Source organism: Hyperoodon ampullatus (genome assembly GCF_949752795.1).
Source record: "Hyperoodon ampullatus genome assembly, chromosome: 8".
NCBI classification, from domain to species: Eukaryota; Metazoa; Chordata; class Mammalia; order Artiodactyla; family Ziphiidae; genus Hyperoodon; species Hyperoodon ampullatus.
This window is the reverse complement of record NC_136921.1, coordinates 3,763,560-3,784,878: the sequence shown is the minus strand read 5'-3', so window position 1 is coordinate 3,784,878 and position 21,319 is coordinate 3,763,560. Positions and strand designations below refer to the sequence as shown.

At 43.6% G+C, this 21,319-nt stretch overlaps 1 protein-coding gene across 2 annotated transcripts in view; it reads right to left on the bottom strand.

The window, feature by feature from the left end:
- COL6A3 (collagen type VI alpha 3 chain) overlaps positions 1 to 21,319 on the bottom strand; it is a gene marked incomplete at its 5' end in the record, with an annotated part of 68,697 nt that overhangs the window by 3,460 nt on the left and 43,918 nt on the right. The window contains 11 exons of one of the 2 annotated variants that reach the window (XM_079710203.1): positions 8,353 to 8,451; positions 9,499 to 9,777; positions 11,127 to 11,668; positions 14,384 to 14,486; positions 15,679 to 16,377; positions 16,990 to 17,086; positions 18,724 to 19,217; positions 19,315 to 19,326; positions 19,430 to 19,466; positions 19,548 to 19,580; positions 20,846 to 20,908. In XM_079710203.1, coding sequence (XP_079566329.1) covers positions 8,353 to 8,451; positions 9,499 to 9,777; positions 11,127 to 11,668; positions 14,384 to 14,486; positions 15,679 to 16,377; positions 16,990 to 17,086; positions 18,724 to 19,217; positions 19,315 to 19,326; positions 19,430 to 19,466; positions 19,548 to 19,580; positions 20,846 to 20,908 — 2,458 coding nt within the window. The remainder of the gene's footprint in view (positions 1 to 8,352; positions 8,452 to 9,498; positions 9,778 to 11,126; positions 11,669 to 14,383; positions 14,487 to 15,678; positions 16,378 to 16,989; positions 17,087 to 18,723; positions 19,218 to 19,314; positions 19,327 to 19,429; positions 19,467 to 19,547; positions 19,581 to 20,845; positions 20,909 to 21,319) is intronic. The other variant, XM_079710204.1, reaches the window with a different exon arrangement.

Sequence of the window (21,319 nt, the reverse complement as noted above, 5' to 3'; positions counted from 1 at the left end):
CAAGCACCAACACACATCCCTTGTTTACTGGTGGGTCCCCTGTTAGCATGGGAACTTGGCCAAATGGTCGCCTCGTCCCCTCCCCTTTCTTCCCCAGAGCATTCCCCAGTGGCCCAGGTTGGTTACACTTTGTTCCAAGTGCACCCAGTCCTGGCCATCTGTGTTTAGCTCTTTGGGTTCTACTCCCCTGTGCTCTTCTGAAGCAACAGACGTCTTCCCAGACCCAACGACACCCAGCCTGGAGGCAGCCCAGCAGCAGGACCCTGCTCCCTGACCAATTGGCTTTTCCAATTTCCTTTGATTTTCACCTTCAGTCTCCGGTACCAAACTACGACTCTTGCATTCTACATCCTTTACTCCAGCAGGAGTCACTGCCAAGACCTTTAAGGTTTATTAATGGAATATAAGGATGCTACTACTCTGGACACGTAAAGTCTTAGAGAACCAAGGGAACTATGTTAATGTGGGCCTCAACTTTATGCAATGACAAAAGCCTGGGGTTCTCCATTTTTAAAGCATCAAAATGGGAGGTTTTATGTTCTTAAGAAGAGAAAGTTTTTAACTCCCATCATTTGATTTCTGAGACCCATGTGGGCTGGACTCACCCAAGCTATGTCTACATATGCTAAAACAACGGCTTCAAAGTCTACAAAATTAAAATGTCCTATAGTCCAAAGAAGGATGGTTGGATCTCATTGAGTTTTTCCCTAGAACAAGTCTTTGGACATGACAGCTATTTATGTTTCCCTCCAGAAAGAGTTTTCCCCTTGGGGCCCAGCCCTGGAGGAGCCTGGGGTCCTTGATCCAAGAGATGTGTCTGGCTACAAATTCATTGATTTTCTCCTCCTCATACTGAGAACCCAACCAGAGCCTAAGAGACCATGGGGAAAGAAAATTATCACCAACCTTTCCTGGCTCACTTTTGCCTAGAATAACAATGTAAATAAGTTTCATTTTATTTATTTATTTTTTTTTTTAAAGTTTCAGTTTAGGGCTTCCCTGGTGGCACAGTGATTAAGAACCTGCCTGCCAACGCAGGGGACACTGGTTTGAGTCCTGCTCCAGGAAGATCCCATATGCTGCGGAGCAACTAAGCCAGTGCGCCACAACTACTGAGCCTGCACCCTAGAGCCCGCGAGCCACAACTACTGAAGCTCACGTGCCTAGAGCCAGTGCTCCAAAACAACAGAAGCCACTGCAATGAGAAGCCGGCGCACTGCAACAAAGAGTAGCCCCCGCTCGCCGCAACTAAAGAAAGCCTGCGCGCAGCAACGAAGACCCAACGCAGCCAAAAATAAATAAATAAATTTATTTTAAAAAAATAATAATGTTTCATTTTAAAAGAGAGACTTGAAAGGCTGTCTGATTCAGATCCCCATCTGGTGAAACTTCCTAGTGAAATAGTCAACGGTTACTGGGCTTCAGTGAGCTTCCAAATATGAGAGGAAACTGATGTAAGCGTGATGTCTGGAGAAACCCTGTCCAAGGAATCCCATGTTCACAGAAACCACAGGAGCCAACCTACATTCTGGAACAACAGCCATGGGGTGGAAGGCACCCAAAGAAACACAGCCTACTTTTGTAATAAAGACGTGTGTGTGTGCACATGTACTATTCATGGGAAAAAAACAGGAAAGATATGCATTGGATCATTAATGGTGGCCATAAATGGCCATCAGTGTTTAATTATGGGAATCATATTTTCCTTACATTTTTCTGTATGTTCTGAATTCTTCACAATGAATATCTATTATTTTATTACTAGAAAAAGTGTTTGAAACCAAAAACATGTTGAATTGGAAAATCTTGCCTTTTTTTATCAGTTGAGATTTGTATAGTGTCTAAAAGCAGCATATTTTTTTTAGTTCTGTGATTCTAAAATTATCATTCATTATTTATTTCTTTAAACTTCTTTTTTTAATTGGGGTATAGTAGTTTTACAATGTTGTGTCAGTTTCTAGTAGAAACTATATCTCCCTGTTCATCCCACCCCCGCCTTTCCCCCCTTGGTGTCCATACGCTTATCCTCTATGTCTGTGTCTCTCCTTCAAAGCAGCATTTTTAAAGGCATCAATTTGACATTTTCCAAACCAGCAAGTTATCAGTATTTAAGTTATTTCTTAAGCTAAATCGTGGGAGCTGAGAGGAGGGGAAAGGGTTTAGGCTGCAGTTGTGAATATGTGTAAATATGTTCCTCGTTAGTTTAATGGTTTCAAAACAAGAAGAAGGTTTAATTGCCTTAGGATCAGACATTGTTGACATGATATAAAGTGCTTCCAAACCTCTGAAGCAGATACAACTGGCAGGAATGAATAAAACTTTCCTGTGTTTACATTTTGAGTGTGGATTGGCTCAAAAGGTACCAAAGAAACTTTTTTTGTACTTTTAACTTTATTTTAAATGTAGCTGTAGTTGCATTTTAAATGTAGTTTCAGGTCTTGACCAATAGAGTTTTATTTCATAAGACTTTTATACTTCACAATAAAAAAATACCAAATGCCCTTGGAGACCCGTCATAACCCAAACATGGTAGCTGACTTAGCTACATTCTCATGCAGCAATAAACACACAGCCTTGAAGATGGCTATGTCTCTTCAATGTAGAGAAAATATTTGTAGCCATTGAATGTACCTCAAGTTGTGGGGTTAAGTTAGTTCTTTAAATTATTATCAACATAAAGTCATATATTGTCCCCATCACATCATTTTATGGCAGCCAATGCTGTATATTCATGGTGGAACACAGCCAAGCAAATACTGGATTTCATCAAATCTAAGATATCTTAATTTTATAATTAATTTTATAATGTACTATTGTTTTATAATCCACTAAGTAAGAGAAAATGCTGCCAATAAGCCATGACATGTCATCAACTTCAAGTCACATTTCAATTTCAGAGGTACTACAATGGGGAAAATTGTACATCTTAGAATCAATAAAGTAAGTAAAACATTGGTGAACTTATTTCCTTCAGAGCTGTGTAACTGACCCAGGAATGTCTGATCAGACAAAATACGGTCATTTCTACAGATTGCTAATTTCTTGAGTAAGTAAAAAAGAATGTTACACGTTGTGTTAGTTATTTTTATTCTCTTCTGCATTGAAACATTTCTTCACACATGGGTGGGCCAATAATTTAGGATTCATTCTTTAATATTGTAAAAAGTAAATTTTCTGAGTTAGATTTTTTTTTTTTTTTTTTTGCTGTTTAGAAACTTCAGAGTCTTAGCTTTACTAATCATATGCATGTAAAATATTCATCCAAGTCTTCTTTGGCCAAAAATGAGAAGGAGGAAGAGAGAGACAGTAACAAAAACCTAAAACCAACATTAGCAACAGCACAGCATCCTCAAAACTAGCAGTCACAAAACGTACTGCAAAAATGCCTAGCACAGTCAATGCTTTTTTAAGACTGTGATAAGCACTGAAACATTTGTTTAATTGCTGCTAACTGCCATTTTCAGGCAGCAAATGTATCTCAGAAAAGTGGGTGTGATTCCCTTAGGTGGTGAGGAAAGCAAAAAGTGGGGTGGGATTTTTCTTTTTGCAGGGCTTGTTTTGTTGAGGAAAATACAAGTATTAACCATTTAAAATGGAATCATGTAGTATTGCAAAGTCTGAATGGTTAGTAATGATGCTATTGGTTTGCTGTTGTAATCAACCTTCATCTCAAGCTGAGGCCTTACTGCCACATCTCACACTCCATGTGACACAGGGCCAGGCCTCAGATGGGGGACAAAGAATCCCCTCACTAGGCTATCCTCCCATTACATGCCTGTGTCAAATTTCTGGTAAAGAAGTACCTATTAAATGTGAATTTCAAAAGGGACAAATATTAACATATGAAAACTCAAATAATAGTACTGCTCAATCTTCTCTCCCCTCATTGGATGCCATGGACCAAAGACCTTTTCATTTCACAGGATTTTTGCCCACAAATTCCTGCATAGGTTCAAACGCTGGTCACCATGTTTCCTAAACCCCAAGTGGTAAACTATTTCAAAATTCAGTTCCTAAAGATAGAATCAAAACCCAGTAAATCTTTTATTCATAGAGGTAAAAAAGCAAAGAAGAGTGTCTAGGGAATTCCCTGGTGGTCCAGTGGTTAGGACTCGGCGCTTTCACTGCTGTGGGCCCAGGTTCAATCCCTGGTTGGGGAACTAAGATCCCGCAAGCCGCGTGCCAAGGTCAAAAAACAAAAATAGTATCTAGCATTTAAAACTAAGAAAGGAACACATCTCTGTAAGCACAAACCGTGTTTGTGCTTACAGAGATGAACTGTAATGAACTGGTGCTGGAATTAAACTGCATTCACATCCACATATAAAAGCTAATTTTAAAACTTATTTTTGCCTGAATTGTCTAGAAAATACATCTTTGGAGAAATAATGCATATTATGGCAATTGATATTTAGATGTGAAATATACATGAAACTACTGAGGAAGAATATAGTTAGTATATTTTTTAAAGTTTCTTATAAACAAGGATTTGTTGTTACTCCTTTTCTATCTGCAAAAATATGAATATATTAAAATGTTTCACCCCCTGGAAAAAATTTCTAAGATGCCTTGATTATATGGGGGAGGAGTTGGTAGGGAGGAGGGAAAACAAGCTTCCATCTCCTAATCCTGTTTACCCATTTTCAATTTATACATTTTAAAGTAAATATCCAATTAATTTCATTGAAGAAGAGCATTCAAAATGGTGTGTGTGTGTACACCTACATATGTTCATTTAGCAAATGTTTATTAAGTGACTTCTCCAGGCAAAGTGCTTTTTTTTTTTTTTTTCAAAACGCTGTTTTGTTACTTGCAGGCTAGAGATGAATTATGCAGAAACTTGTTCTTAAGAAGAGCAAGTAAGGGACTTCCCTGATAGTCCAGTGGTTAAGAATCCACCTTCCATGGGCTTGATCCCTGGTCGGGGAACTAAGATCCCACGTGCCACCACAATTACTGAGCCCACACGCCTCAACTAGAGAGAAGCCCGCATGCCACAACTAAGACCCGATGCAGCCAAAAATAAAAATAAATAAATAAATAAAATAAACAAAAATTTTTTAAAAAAAGAAGAGCAAGTAATTTATATTTTCAGGCTGACTTGAATCACTAGGGGGGAAATACACACGTGAAAGGGTGAAAGAACAGTCAGGTCCTGGGTTTGAGGGCTCTGTACTGATCAGAAGGAAGGAGAAAGGTTTTGGACTCATCTGTATCTAACTACGACCCATCGCCTTGAAGGACACAAAAGCCCCAGTCTCAAAATCTCTTTTCTGTCTGTCACATGAAGAGAGGAGACCTAAGTGTTGAAGGTCTAGATTGAAAACACCTTCCTACGTCTGAATCTGTGACTCAGTCTTAAAAACCAAGACAGCCCAGCCAGATTCTTGCTTAAAGATTGTGTTGTTTATATTAACTTAACACTGTTTATATATTCTTATTCCTTCTGGACCATACATAAGAGAACCAAAAACATCCCCAAATCTCACTGTGTAATTTATTTTTAATCATTTTCTCTCAGTGAAGCACTGAATTTGCTAGAAGTTTTACTTTTCCCACACTCTGTGAGGGCTGAAGTTACCAGCAAGTGGCAAATAATATGCACAGATTTCAGGGACTTTGAAGTCAGAATGTCATCTGTCCTGACCCATATCTTTGGTGAAATCCTAGTAAGTCCATTGTGGCTTCTCTGAGCTCAAGCATCGTGTTGGGAGATGACTCAGGAAGGTAGCTGGGGTGCACTAGGGCCTGCAGGAAACCCCCAGAGCAGGGGACAAAGGCCCCTGCACATTGTCCCTTGATTATGAGCAGAAATCAAAGGAGTTGAGAAAACTCTAATTAAAAAAGATACATGCACCCATGTTCATAGCAGCACTACTTACAATAGCCAAGACATGGAAGCAACCTAGTTAAAAATCATAGCATTAAAAGTTTTTATAAAATCTTTTTACACAACTCTTAAGTTAAAACTTAATTACTCAATCTACCATGAATTCTTGAATTGTTCCCATAAATTTATGTCAAGAGGAGAGAATTTCTTGTTTTTCTGTCAATCTATCCATTGGAAAGGCAAAAGGAGTCTGAAAAACACATGGCTGTCTCTAACAAAGACCAATTCCTAAACTTGTTTCTAAAAGTAAACTATTTTAAAACATTTTGCAGCTCTATAAGTAGTTGGTTTTTTGACCCTTATCACACATCTGTGTATGTATTAGTTTCATAATTCCTGCATTGACTCATCATCTTCTTTCTAGTAACTCCTGACGCCACATGTCAGTATGGGTTGCGGATGAATTAAGAGATGATAGATAGGTAGATAGATAAATGTAGATGTACAGATATAGATATACCATGTATACATGGACACAGGGAAAGTCCATCAATGGAATAAAATACTATTCCAGCCACTATGGAGAACAGTATGGAGGTTCCTTAAAAAACTAAAAATAGAACTACCAGATGACCCAGCAATCCCACTACTGGGTATATACCCTGAGAAAACCGTAATTGAAAAAGAGTCATGTACCACAATGTTCATTGCAACACTATTCACAATAGCCAGGACATGGAAGCAACCTAAGTGTCCGTCAACAGATGAATGGATAAAGAAGATGTGGCACATATATACAATGGAATACTATTCAGCCATAAAAAGAAACGAAATTGAATTATTTGTAGTGAGGTGGATGGACCTAGAGACTGTCATACAGAGTGAAGTAAGTCAGAAAGAGAAAAACAAATATCGTATGCTAACACATATATATGGAATCTAAAAAAAAAAATTGTTCTGATGAACCTAGGGGCTGGACAGGAATAAAGACGCAGATGTAGAGAATGGACTTGAGGACACGGGGAGGGGGAAGGGTAAGCTGGGACGAAGTGAGAGAGTGGCATGGACATATATACACTACCAAATGTAAAATAGATAGCTAGTTGGAAGCAGCAGCATAGCACAGGGAGATCAGCTTGGTGCTTTGTGACCACCTAGAGGGGTGGGATAAGGAGGGTGGGAGGGAGATGCAAGAGGGAGGGGATATGGGGATATATGTATATGTATAGCTGATTCACTTTGTTATACAGCAGCAACTAACACAACAATGTAAAGCAATTATACTCCAATAAAGATGTTTAAAAAAATACTGTTCTGGTAATAGAGAAGATTCCCTCTAGAAACAACTAAAAGAATTGAGAGCCCTGTATTTCCAAGTGGCCCCAAAGAGATGGGTGTGTGGAGTCAGAGACCCCCCAATTTCATTTAAACACAGATGAGATACGATGCAAACTCTACAAAAAGGATGAGGTGGAGAAACAAGGGTCACTTTAAAACTTAAACTGGAAAGAGTAAAATAGGGAATCCTTGCCAACAGCTCAAAAAATAACTTGTTGCTGCTTCTGACAATGCACGGCATATTGAGAAAGCACAGCTTCTTTTAAATCGAGCACCGTAGGAAAGCAGCTGGGCACTCGATATATGGCTTTCGTCATTATCCATTACAGAAATTAACAATGTAAAGAGATATGCCTTCCTTCTCCTGACTGTGGCCAATATATCAAAAACTAATGAACTGTCCCTATAATTAGTGGAAACCCTTTGCTTTGGGGTCTGTAAACAATAAGATATCTAAATACCCTTGACTGTGGAATTAGTACCAATATCTTTTGCAGAATACTCTTAAGCAAAGCATATCGGCTATTTCAATAACCAGCTTCCCACAGATGAACAATCATAGCTCACGTTCCCCTGAAGAAGAGGATATGGGTCCCCCAGAGTTCCACTGCCCAGGACAAAAGCAAGTCACAACTGTCACTTCCAGAAACACTAACTCATCATGGATTTCACATAAAATGTGCACATGCTTGGGCTCAGACACATAGAGAATGGCAGGCTACACTAAGCCAGGGTGTGTGCTTAGGAAATTGGGACCAGAACATTGATCCCATGGGTCACTTCCAAACCCATTTATTTCATGGATTCCAGTCTGAATTGTCTTGTATTCTTCTAAGCAGTTTTTTATTAGATTAAATCACCAAGTGGATGAAATCCTATGCTTTGCTGCATCACACACCACAAATCAACTCAAGTCCCAAGATGAGTCACCAGGGAAATGACTAAGGGACACATGAGTTCCTGGCTACAGCCCCCAAAGGAGCCCTCATTCAACTTTTTCTAAGATCCTGGGGACAGGCAACTTGGAATGTGCAGAATAAGCCCAGGAGGGGCCACACAGAGCCACTTTGAAACTTTCTCCATACAAGTCACTCCTGGTCTGAGAATTAGAACCCCAGCAGATTAAACTGTTCAGAAGAATGCTTTCTTAGTGCTGCAGTGGACCTGATAGTTTCACAGCTCACCTGTTTTACTCCCAGCCAGCCGTTCTGCACTCACCACTAGATTGATGGTTGAACTAGAAGCTGACCTCACCGTTTGTGGAGATGGAGGCTGAATTTTCTCTATAAAAGAAAAAGATACACCACTAATAGGTAAATCAGAAAATGAAAGGCTTAGGAACCCTATGGGACTGAGGCAGGCTTGCCGTTCTGGGTCATGTCTTATGTAAGAAGGGGCCACTGAAACGTAGAGACCCAAGAAGTCTCCACACACCCTGCTTATGTCTGTTGTCTGCACGTTTGATTCATCTCAACAAGCAAACGGAGGAAATTTCTGAACCTGGAAGAGATCCTCTCATTTTTCCACATAACATCTTCTGCTTCCTTCCAAGGAAGTAGAACCCTGGGGTTGAAGCGTCTTTGGACTCAAATCTTCATGGGTTGTATGGTAACTGATGGGAATTGCCTTTCCTCAATCATAGTTCCTTGATATGAATAACTCTGGCCCAAGAGAAAAGAATGGGAGCCTCCCCTCCACGTCCCAGGAACAGCAGGGGTCGAGAAGAGTCAGGGGTGGGGGTGAGGGTCCAGGAGAACTTGGGGAGGGGGCTGGGAAATCATGCAGGCCAGGCCTCGGGGCAGCAAAGGAGCCACAGGGCCAACACAGCAGAGGGCGGAGCCTGAGCACGGTGAGACCAGGGGAGGGAAACGCTGGTGCCCTTTCGACACCTGTGGACGACGCCTGTGCCTGTGGACATCCCGTGGCCCCTGGGATGAGACTCCCTAAGGAGCCATGACTCAGTGGTGTTTTCTTTTCACTGACCATGGAAACATGCTTCCGACACGGGACATGGTGGGCAGCCAAGACCCAGCCAGGTTCCATGGCCGTATTTCTTCCTCCCTGGGAAGGGGCTGCACTCAGGCCACATGGATCTGGTTTCCCACATCAAGTAGCCCAGGATCCCCAAGGCAGGACAACAGTTCACAAGGAACCCATTTTCCATTTTGTTAAGTTATCAGGTTGGGTGCAACCGAAACACAGGATTTCGTTTTAACCTTGTTGCTGTTTCAGAAAAAGGTCCGTGAATAAGCATTGTTCCCTTTACGGCGCGGTTGGATATCCCACGCAGAGAGAGGTACCAACCTCCCTTAAACCGACAGTGCACTTACTTGTACTGAAACTGCCTTGGTAGACGGCTCTGATCTGAGACCTTAGGTAACAGATCACCGTGATGTGGTACGTCTGCCCAGGGAGCAGGCCTCCGATGACGTGGTCCGTGACCGTGAGGTTCTGCTTCAGAACCGGGGACTGATCGTGGGCTGAGGTGATGGTGAGGTTGTATAAATAAGGGCTGGGGGGCTCGGGCCTCTCCCAGTGGAGTTTGACGCTGTTCTCTGTGATTTCAGACGCGTGGACCTCTCGGGGTGCCTTAACTGCAAGATGGAGTGCTGAGAGCATGAGACAAAAAATAAAGCCCTAAATGACTGTCACACACAGGCCAGAGGTGAACTCTAAAAGAGATGTACCGGTAGACGGTCGATCTGAAATTTAGGTGAGGCAGACACCTAGTTTCTCTTTCAAGCTCCTGAGAAATATTGATCTTGTAACCTACCAGCATATGTGAAACGTGAAATTCACAGTAATCAAAAATCTCATTGTGCATCGGCCAGGTACACGACTACCATTTTTTTCTGTTGAAAATCTCTCTTATTAAGGAAATACTTTGAAAATGTGTGGTCCAGGGTGCTTAATCTGAAGCGTTCAAGACAGAATGTGGCCCTAATTTAAAATATATTAAATATACATCATGGAGCTTTAGGGTGTGACATGAAATTCTTTCAAGGAATCCCTGCTTCTCTCTCTTCATAAAATGAAGACAATCTCCATTCTTTTCAGGAGCACGTACATCCTGCCTTCACTTTTCTATACAGTTTGTGACTGTATAGGAACTTCTAGCATCTTCTTTGTGGGAAAAATAAAATAACACAGTCTGAGTCCCATTAAGCCCACCAACCCCCCAGCCTCGTATCTAATCCAGCCTGGAATGCCTTCTTCCCAGGGGCAGCACCAGCACGTAGTTCAGTCTGTGGAGACAGAACAGTCGTCTGGGCTCTAACTTCTGAATTTGCTAAACGCAACGCCCCAGTGTTGCCACAGCATGAGGCTTGGGCCTCTTCTCTATGGGTACATGCTTCACAGAGGGGACAAGGCTTGCAATTACAAAGCTCCATCCAGATCTTCGGGAGTCATATTCTAAGGGAGGCAGGTCTGGCTCCAGAACTAAAGCATAGAAACATAAGCTTCACCATTTAAGAGCTGACAACAGGCTTTTTCTCTCTCTCTCTCTCACTCCCTCGATGGGGTCTAAAACCCTACGTCTCCTTAGAACTCATCCCTTTAACTGAAGACAACTGCATTTCCAGGAGGGGTGGGTGGTGGCCGCCCACTGACACCCCTGAGAGAATGAGCCGCTCCCATGCCTGCCCCGATGGGGGTTCGGGGCTGGGGTGGGGAGTGGGAAAACGGGCAGCAGAGGCGGCAGAGGGGTAGGTATTTCACCTGCTCTTTGCTTGGAACTCACCAGCCTCATAGGGGGCGGAAGAGAAAGATTGCTTTCTCATATAGAAAAAAAGGAATGTTTTGGTAATTCCATGCTCAAACCAGCACCTTTCAAAATACATCATCTAGATGTCAGATTGCAGATCAAGGACCGTGTCTGGACTGCTTTGTAAACAGGCTTCAAGGGACAAGCCCTGGACACAGTAAATGAGACATCCCAGGTAGGTGGCTTTCTTACCCATGGGCTTAGCAGTGGCTGGCCTGGTGGCGGCCAGTTTGGCTGCCTGGGGCCGGGGGGTGTCAGGCTTTGCGGCCATGGGCTTGGCAGCAGCAGGGGGTCTGGCAGGGGCCGGCTTTGCTCCTGCGGGCCTCGCGACCACTGCGGGTCTAACTGTGGCCGTCTTCGAAACCTCAGGCTTGGTGGCCTCAAGCTTGGTGGCCACGGGCTTGGCAACTTCGGACTTGGTGGCCTCTGGCTTGGTGCCCACGAGCTTGGTGGTCACAGGCTTGGCGACCTCGGGCTTGGTGGCCACAGGCTTGGCCAAGGGCTTGATGGCCTCGGGCTTGGCGGCCTCAGGCTTGGTGGCCATGGACTTGACAGCCTCAGGCTTGGTGGCCATGGGTCTCCCAGCCACGGGTCTCTCAGCCACAGGTCTCATGGAAGCTGGCTTTGAGGCCGGCAGGTTTACCACTGTTATTGGTTTGGTGGTGGTGGTCACTGGCTTTGCTGTGGTCACTGGTTTAGATGTAGGACTTGAAGTAACATTATTCGGAACATTTCTGTTAAAACATATTAAATATTATTTCAACTGATACATATTTTCTCCTGCTATCTAAAACAGACAAAGACATAACCCCATGCGCCATGCAAAATTTGCTATCTCACCAAAACGTATGCAGTAGCTTTTATATATTACATATAGCATTGCATATACTAAATTCCTTCCTTTTAGGATCTGTGCCACAGAAAAGACATTGAACAGCATATAAAAAATAGAATTATTAAAAATGAAGCCTCTAGTGTACTATAAATACACCTGAAATCTTATTTTCAATTTATAAAAGCTGGAAGAGAGCAAAGAAACAGAAATAAATATTGTCATAATAATAATACTTATTGTTAATAATAAATAGTAAAAATAAAATATTTAAATAATGCTCTAATTATAAAAATTGACCAACTGAAACACATACACCAAAAACTAAGATCAGTTAATAGCTACACTCGTTATAAGAAAGTAGCCACTCAACAAGATGCTGTGTTAAATGAAGCTATCTACGAAATAGACAGACATAGAGAACAGACTTGTGGTTGCCCCCGGTGGTGGGGGCGGGGTTGTGGGAGGGATGGAGTGGGAGGTTGGGAGTTATCAGATGTAAGCTATCATATACAGGATGGATAAATAACAAGGTCCTGCTGTATAGCACAGAGAACCATATTCAATAACCTGTGATAAACCATAATGGAAAAGAATATTAAAAATAGAATGTATATATGTATAACTGAATCACTTTACTGTACAGCAGAAATTAACACAACATTGTAAATTAACTATACTTCCATTAAAAAGTTTAAATAAAAAAATAAGCAAGATGCTGTGTTGAGCTGGAAAATGATCAAGTCAGCATACGCTTTCATTCCTAGGGCATGTTATGTATTTTTGTTTGTATTAATTTTTGTGTATGTGGCTGTTTTTCTCACAATTTCTTGATTTACTATGAGTCCCTAAAGAGAACAGCAACATAACCATCAGACATGGTAGCACAGACCCAATTTTGTTCATTACTTGCCCTGAGATTAACATTCATTATTTTATATAAATGTCATGCTATATGGCATAGGCAGTATATTTTCAAGTTGCTGTCATAAAACTTCAGATTCTAGATTGCTTTGTTCATTCTGTTTTTCTAAAGATAAAGTTGAGCCAACTTGACAGAATGTTCTAGGGAAATTATACAGATAATACAAGGCTAGAAAAACAGAACCTGTGAACCTAGATCAAGCAGAATGAGTATCATAGCACTGGAGAAGGGTCACCACTGCCTTGGGAATGATTTTCAACTTACTAGGCTGAAATGTGAAGCGTTCCCTCTGAGGACAAAGGCAAAAGCTGAAGGACTTAAGGGGTATAGGGAGACATATGGGCAGTTGGAAGAGGTCACCCTGGGGCTCAGCCAAGAGTAAGGCAGGTTGTCACTTTACAAGGATAATTCGAATCTGCATCTCGTCTGGATGCAACAGACAAAACCTCCCCTTCTCCCAAAGCGTGATCCTCTGTGGCCTTCTCTTGAGGGGCACAAATTGCTGGTACAGTGCCTGACCTCAGTTCCTGCCACCATGTCCCTCTTGCCCAGCCCTCTGTCACACAGCCACAGTGCCCTCCTCTCTACTCCTGGAGTTGGCACCAACAATGGCACTGGACATAAGGCCACGGAGCATGTGCTGAGCAGCCAGCATCATCATGGGCACTGCAGCCCCACCCACCTCCCATCCATCTCATCGGTCTTCCTAGGAGACCATGCGTGTCCCCTCCCTTTGCTAACACCATCACCTGTGTCGTTACAGCATTAATCATTTTGAGAGACGGGGAGTCCATTTTGCTTAATGTATCCAATCTTTCTGTATGAAATCATTGCACACCAGTTATAGTAGACTGTTGGGACATATGGCCCCAGTGGCCCACTTTCTCTGTACCCACACTCTTTGCAATGTGATGTGGCAGGTCCCCCCAACAAGCCCAGCTCCCCACTCTTGAATCTAGTGAGGCCAGCTTTGGACATGCTTTGGCCAATAGGATAGGGCATAGGTAACAGTGTGCCAGCTCTAGCCTAGACCTCAGGAGGCCTTGCTCACCTCCACCTTCTCTCACGGAACCCTCCCTGTCTCCTTGTGCACAAACCCAGGCTTGCCACATGGAGCCCAGCTGAGCCACCCACATGAGACCACCCAAGACCACCAGTCCACAACTGACCACAAACATGAAAATGAGCTCTGTAGAAGCCAGAAGAATTGCCCAGCTGAGCCACCCACATGAGACTACCCTAGACCACCAGTCCACAGCTGACCAGTAGCTGACCACAAACATGAAAATGAGCTCTGTAGAGGTCAGAAGAATTGCCCAGCTGAGCCACCCACATGAGACTACCCTAGACCACCAGTCCACAGCTGACCAGCAGCTGACCACAAACATGATAATGAGCTCTGTAGAGGCCAGAAGAACTGCCCAGCTGAGCCCAAGCAAAACCCACCAGCCCACAGAATCTCAAACTACATAAACAGTTGTTATTGTAAGCCACTAAGTTTCAGGTAATTTGTTACACAGCAAAAGCTAATGGATACAACAGACTCTTCCCCTGAAATGCTCCACGTGACATTTGGGAAGTCACGTTTTCTGGATTTCAACATCCTCACCCCATAAAGTTAGGCATTGGCTGAAGGACCTCTGCATTCCCTGTAGCACTCTAATTTCTAAGACAGTTATTATAATCACTTACATTTGTTTGTAACCAAACTGCACAAGATTCTTTGCCGGTTGGTCCCCTTGGAACCAATCACACTGTTTCCTGATATCTGGGGACAGGTAAAAAGCATTTTTACCTAGAGAAAAAGAGAGAAGAAATATCTAAGGGCATGTGAACCACATGCAAACTAAAATCAATCTGCTAAGGAGTTAAATGGATCACGTATAGGTAGTCCGTGAATATTTGTTGAATTAATTCATTCTTCCAGACAATCTAAGTCCAGTGATTTGAAACATGAAGCATAATGGTGCTTGATCCATAAAACATCTTAAGCCAGTATCTCCTATTTGGCAATATTTGGGTGATTAGGTTAAAGGTAACATTGACTCAATGTGAGGGAAGACAGGAATAGAAGAAAACTCAAGTGCAGAATTCACCAAGTTCCAAGCTCTTGAACATCACATTATAATAGAATTACTTTGAACATTTTCTCAGCGCTGTTTAACAAAACTACTGTTTTAATTTTCTGAAGATGGTAATAGTGGCTCCTGGGTGAACTTGCTGGCCTACCCTTGCTTCACATTTTTCCCCTAAAACTTTAGGGGGACAGGTCATACTTTATAAATCTCCCTCATTTGTTAGATGTTTCCTGTGCCTGACTCCATCAAGGCAGTGATGAATGATACACCTCCTCCAGGATGTGCAGTCTACTGGGACCACATACCCATAAATGAATGACCAACAGGCCATGTAATAGATGCAGTAAGTACAACAACCAGATTAACAATGCCCAAGCCTTGGGAGTGGGGACCATCGCAGAGAGCAGGGGGTCTGGAGATAATGTTTGAAGATGAATGCGGGTTTGTTGCTGAAGCAAGGGTGGAGATCATTTAGCAGAGGGAGAGCCATATGAGGTAAAGGCTCAGAAGTATCCAAGTGTAGGGTTGGGGGCTAAGCCCAGATCAATGCTGCTCCTTCTAGAAGCTTCCCTGATCCCCATCAGGGCACACTCAATGTGACATAACAGCATATTATGTCATGCCTAATAAATGTGCACTTGACCCCTTCACCCACCTAAACTATAAACTCCCAGGGACACAGTCCATGGCTGGGAGGGGTCTAGTCAAGTCTGGTTGAATAAATGAGTGAACAAGGGCAGGATTCCCATCTGTGTCAACTGCCAACCCCAGCTCCTAACAGTGTGTCTGGGATGTGGCAGGTGCCAGTATATACTTGTTGAATGAATGGACGGGTCAACATGGGCACACTAGCTATCATTCCCATGCCTGCAGCCCCATCCCTGGGAGCCAAGTGTGCGCAGGACTTACTGCTGATGAAGGATGGCAACAGCCTCCCGAAGCGCATCAGAGGCTCTTCGTTGAGCTCAGTAGACTTGTCCACGAGCTTGAAGAAGATGTCGTTTGGTTCACTGGCGAAGCCAAACAGCTCCTTGACGTTTACCTTCCTACCAATGCCCAGGATCACGAAGAAGTAACCCTTGCATTTGGCCTGCAGGATGGCTCTCTGGGCCTCCTCCAGCTGCTGGTTCTGCACCTCGCCCGTCAGCATCAGGACCACGAGCTTCAGGTCCCGTGGGTTGGGTGCACTTTCAAAGATGTTCTCAATGGTATAGTCGATGGCACTGCCCAAAGCCCTGGTCCCCTGGAGCTGTGCCATCCTGCTGCCGAGGAAGGCCAGGAGCTTCTCCTTGGAGCCGTAGTCAGTCAGGGAGAATTCCACCTTCACAGGCGGCACGCTGGCGTTGCCCACGGACTCATAGGGTGCATGCTGCACAACCGCCACTCTGGCGAAGTGCTGGGAGGCCTTGGGGTCCGGGCTCATGTCCAGCTGTTGGACCAGGTACAGTATGTACTTCCTCATCTCGTTGAACTGGAACAGAGTGGTGGACTCGGAGCTATCTAAGATGAAAGCCATGTCGATATCCACGTCGCTGCCCGCTGCTCTCCGGTCCCTGAAGGAAGGCCTCCAGTTGCCAAATCCACAGGATGGGTCGATGTTGCAGATGTCTAGAAAGAAGCATGGCAGCCCGTTTATTCTGTGACTCTCCTGGCGAGATACTGCACATCAGTCTGCAGGTAGTCTGGGGTCATTAGAATTGTCACATAATGTAGAAACCTATGTATACCTTGCTGACAATATCATGGCCAGATTTCAGTTTTCATCACCTAGCACTTACTAGAGGAAACAAATCAAGCTGAAATCCTTGTTAATATACTATGGCATTGGCATAATGAAAGAAAAGGGAAGAAAACTACCTTACTTCTTTGCCACTCCTTGAAGAAATGTGTTCCAGAAACACATTACCAGATAATAAAACAAAACCAGATAATAAAATTCTGGACTCCAAGGTCAAAATATAAGCAGAGCCCACTTCCTCCTTTGTACCTATAGAACTAATCATTCTCTTAACAAAGAGAGGCTCTGTTTGGGGGCAGTCGGCTTTAAGCATGGAAACTACTTACACAGCATATACACTGGTAAATACAAGGCTATGTGAATCTTCATTTAACTCAAGCTCTTTGTACAGATGATGATTATTCACTCAAATGTCCCTCTGTGGATAGTGTGTTTCGCAATTGCAGCCGGACAGATTTTTTTCTCTTAGAGAAGTACCTTACCCAAGCAAACGTGACAAGTCAGGACTTTCGTCAAGAAGTCCGTGAGGTCTCCGCTAGCTGGTAGGACAAGGGCATGACCCACCGCTGTGTTATTGATCTGGTTTAAACAAAAGGAAATCCTTAGTAGGAGTACACAGGGTAAGTTACCATTCGAAAATGTAGCCAAAGAATACACATCAATTAAATAAACACAATTATTTAATAAACACATCAATTAAATAATTATTAAATAATTATTAAATAATTAAATTAAATAATTATTTAATAAAAACATCAATTAAATAAACCCCCCAATAGATCAATATCTTCTCTTTCTTGGGAAGTGGGGTTAGGAAGGAAGGCACTGATTATGACAGGAAAACATAGGTTTTCTTCCAATGAGATGAACCAGAGTTCAAATCCCACTCCTGCTGGACCTGAAGCACAATTACTTAACTTCTCTGGAATTCAGTTTCCTTAGCTGCAAAGTGGAGATAATGGTAAATTCTCATGAAGTTATTTGGAAGATTAAATTGGATAATGTATGTAAAGTACCTGGTATAGCCTCTACCAAATAGCAGGGACCTAAATGTCATTGTTATCTAGCAATAATAATAGCAACTAACAAATATTCACTCCGTCCCTCTCCCATGGGCCCAGGTCCAGAAAGGGATTTAACAACAAAGCAAGTTATGAAATCACTTCCAGAAGACACAGAATGTCCTGCTCATCACAGCCCCTGGCACATCATCATTAAATTGAATAAATGAATGAATATTTGACTTTTTGAACTTGCTGAAACTATGCTTTTTTGGAAACATGCATGGTTCTGGATCACTCAGCCCTCACAGGGGGAGATGTATACATGATCCCCTAATAGGAACGTAAGGCTGGTAGCCCAAGCCGGAGTCGAAAGCCCAATACTGTGTTCTCAAATTGGCCTGGAGTTTGGCAGAATAAACCTTAAGAGATGGTGCCAGTGACCCAACTGTCTCTTGCTGACGTGGCAGTGATAAAACCGTAGAATATCCAGTTTGGAAAGGAAGACGCTAGGGACCATCTCATCCACCAGCCTCTGTTACAGGTGAGAAATCTGAGACACAGAGAGCGTAAGTGACAGGGCCATGTTACTTTTGGTGGCTTAAAGCTGGTTGGTGTTTGGACTAATACTAGAGCCAAGACCTCCTCACTCCTGGTCCCGCTGTGTCCCTTCCTGCCCACCATCCACCCATCCTGGACTGCAAAAGCAGAATCAGCATTGAGTAAATATTAATTGACTAATTAATCTTTATATATATATATATATATATATATATATACAATTAGTATAACAATTATACAAGTCATTTAAGCAAAGAATAAGGAAACACTTAGCTGCTTCATAGGCTGAAGCTAATGATTCCTTGTCCTATGCTTAAATAACTTGTTTCATTGTTAGATGCCAGCCTGGCTGAGAAATGTTTGAACAGGGATGCAGCTTGGGTGTTGGGCTCGCTGATGTCTGGAGAACCTCCCAAGGAGACTGTAGGCCTCCAGGGTCAGCTTGGGAGAGTCTCATCCAAGAAGCAAAGAGGGACCTGGTGGGAATAAGTCATGGGCATTTGGATGTCCATCTAGTGCCAGAGCCATCAGACTGTTCTGGAAGTCTCACAAGTGAGACCAGCCTCATCTAGAAGCTATGGGGTGCAAACCCATCAGGGAAGGTACAGTTGCACCCAAGCACCTTCTCAGAGTCAAGGTGCCCAGAGCACAGACCTGCAGGGCGTTGACCAGCTGCCGGTCCTCCTGGCTCGTGAGGAACAATGGTGTGATCCCAGCATCCGAGAGCTTGAGCACAGCCTCTCTGAGCTGCGGGGACTCCCTCGTGGGTTTATTGCTGAAGAAAACAGCCACCTTCCTCATCAGGAATCCATTCCGCACCCGCTTAAACGTGTTTCTGGCCACGAAGGACATGGCAGTTTCCAGACTCTGTTGCTTGGATGTCAGAGCCACCTGAAGGTTTTTGATCTTGTCCTGGAGAACGGACTTCTTCTTGGAGTCAGCAAAGCGGATCTCCGTGGTGACCTCATTGTTGTAGGTGACCACGGCCACGCGGGCCCCCCGCGGGCAGTTGCTCTCGGCGATGGTCAGGTCGTCCACGATCTTCAGGACCACATCCCTCATCCGGCTGAACGTGTCCTGGGTGACCCCCTCGGAGGTGTCCAAGGCGAAGGCCAGCTCCGTCGGGAAGACAGGGCATTCCAGGGGCCCTGTGGGAAGGGGGAGGGTTTTCACAGACAAACTACTTCCTGGAAAGGGGATCTTCTGCTTTCCTCAGAAGGAAGTCCAATTACTGAAATGACTTACCGTAGCAGCAAGCTAGAAGAGAACAGAGAGGAGAGTGAAAGCCTGGTCCGCCGGGTGCGAATTTCACACATAAGGAGAAAAATGAGGCACAGACGGCAGAAAATCGTGTACTTACGACATTTATCTTTGATGCTCTGGACAAGGGCACATTGCTGGAAAAGGAAAGAAGATGTAAGAGAACAGATAGAAAAAGCTCACGGGGCAAGGGTTCGCGAGGCACACATGCAACTTACGTCCATCGAGTCACCTCTGCTGCCTTTGTAACCCTGCAAAACAAGGACGGGGGCTGAGATCTTGCAGACATGAGGGCTGTGGAGCTTCCCACCAAGGAACAGCCCGGGGCCCACAGACACATGACAGGGAGAACAAGGTGGGCCCTGACTGACGTTGATCATTTACAGGCTCTCCCTATAAATTTGATTTAACTGCTCAAAGAGCAAAGGAGAGACTTTGAGGACAGAAGTGTTTCCCCTGTAAGATAAATAGCTCCATGCCCTGGAATCCAGGATACTCATTGCAAATCAACGTAAATCACACATTTGAACTTGAGTCTAAATGCTGCTTCTCCCAAGAGAAGAGCTGCCTTTCCCCTGATGGATTCCTACATCCTGTCAGAAGAGGGACACCCAGGAGTCCCTTAGCTACCCTGAGGCTCCAGGTCTAAGCATCCCGGGATTCCACCCCAGGGATACACTCACGGCTGCCCTCGGCATCTCATCCCAATGTGTGGCCACCGAGGGTCAAGCTGTCACCTCGTGGGCTGGCCAGCGTCTTTCCATCCGGCTGCCCCTGCTCATCCGTCCCCCGCTGCAACTGGACTAACCATCTCCTGCTAAAGGCTCCTCTCCAGATTAAACACCTGACTCTACCATCTTCTCCTGGGTTCAACCAATCCAACCCTCTAACCTTTCTTTCTAAGGATGATTTTTCCACTTCCTGAGTTATCTTTTCCATTCTTCTGTGAACCTCATCAATTTCAATGTCAGGAGACAGTACAGGAAGAAATTCAAGCAAGGAAACAAAGACATTCATGATGAAGGATATGGAAAGGTTGGCGAAAGGTGCCCTCCTGGCTCTAGGTCACTAGTGGGGTTTCAACCACAAATCAGTAGCTCCCTTGGGGATTTTATGGACCAAAGGGAATCTTCCCCAAACCGAGGTCTATACTATACTTCTTCCACAAGATGCAATCAAGAGGTATTCAAATGTGTTCACTTTAGTTTGTCTTCAACACAAACCTCAAGCAAACCTACACCAGGAAATTGTAAAGGCAAATTACGATACACCCTAGATTATAGAGCTCCATGTGAAACTTGCTTTAAAATTTTCTTGGTACTCTAAAGCTCAAAAGCTCTTTTCTCCACTGTGGTATCAGAAGGGAAGTAGTTAAAAAACAAACAAACAAACAACAACAACAAAAATGCAGCCAGCTCTTTTGTGAGGAAAAGAGATAGTGGAAAGTTTTCAAGGAGGACCATGTGTAAGGCACCCAACCCTCGGGCAGCTTGATTGGAAATGGGTAGGTACTTACAGACGGTCCTGCGTAACCAGGGTCTCCCTTCTGTCCAGCTATCCCTGGAGGTCCCGCATTTCCCTAGAAGTAGAAAAAAACATTACTCAATTGTGGCAGAAGATGGAGAACTCTCAGCTTCTGCAGTTGGAAGGGGTGGTGGAGATGATCTTGTCTAATGTCCCCCATCATCACAAGGAATCTTTCACTTTAAGAGACCTTAAGTGTCTCCAAAATTCAGGTATAGGGACAAGTGGCCCTAACAAAACTGATGTGCATCTCCCACAACTCTGTTCTCTGGCAGGTCAAGGTGAGATAGATGTTGCCTGAGAACCTTTAATAAGACCACTATGGATGCATACAAAAGCAGTAACTGACAATTAATTAGCTCACTTTTCAATGTAGATAACCAATCCAATGTTTTAAAACTCTACCATGAGTAATAAATGATCTAGTTTGAATGTCCTCACTGAGAAAATTAACAGGATAATTACA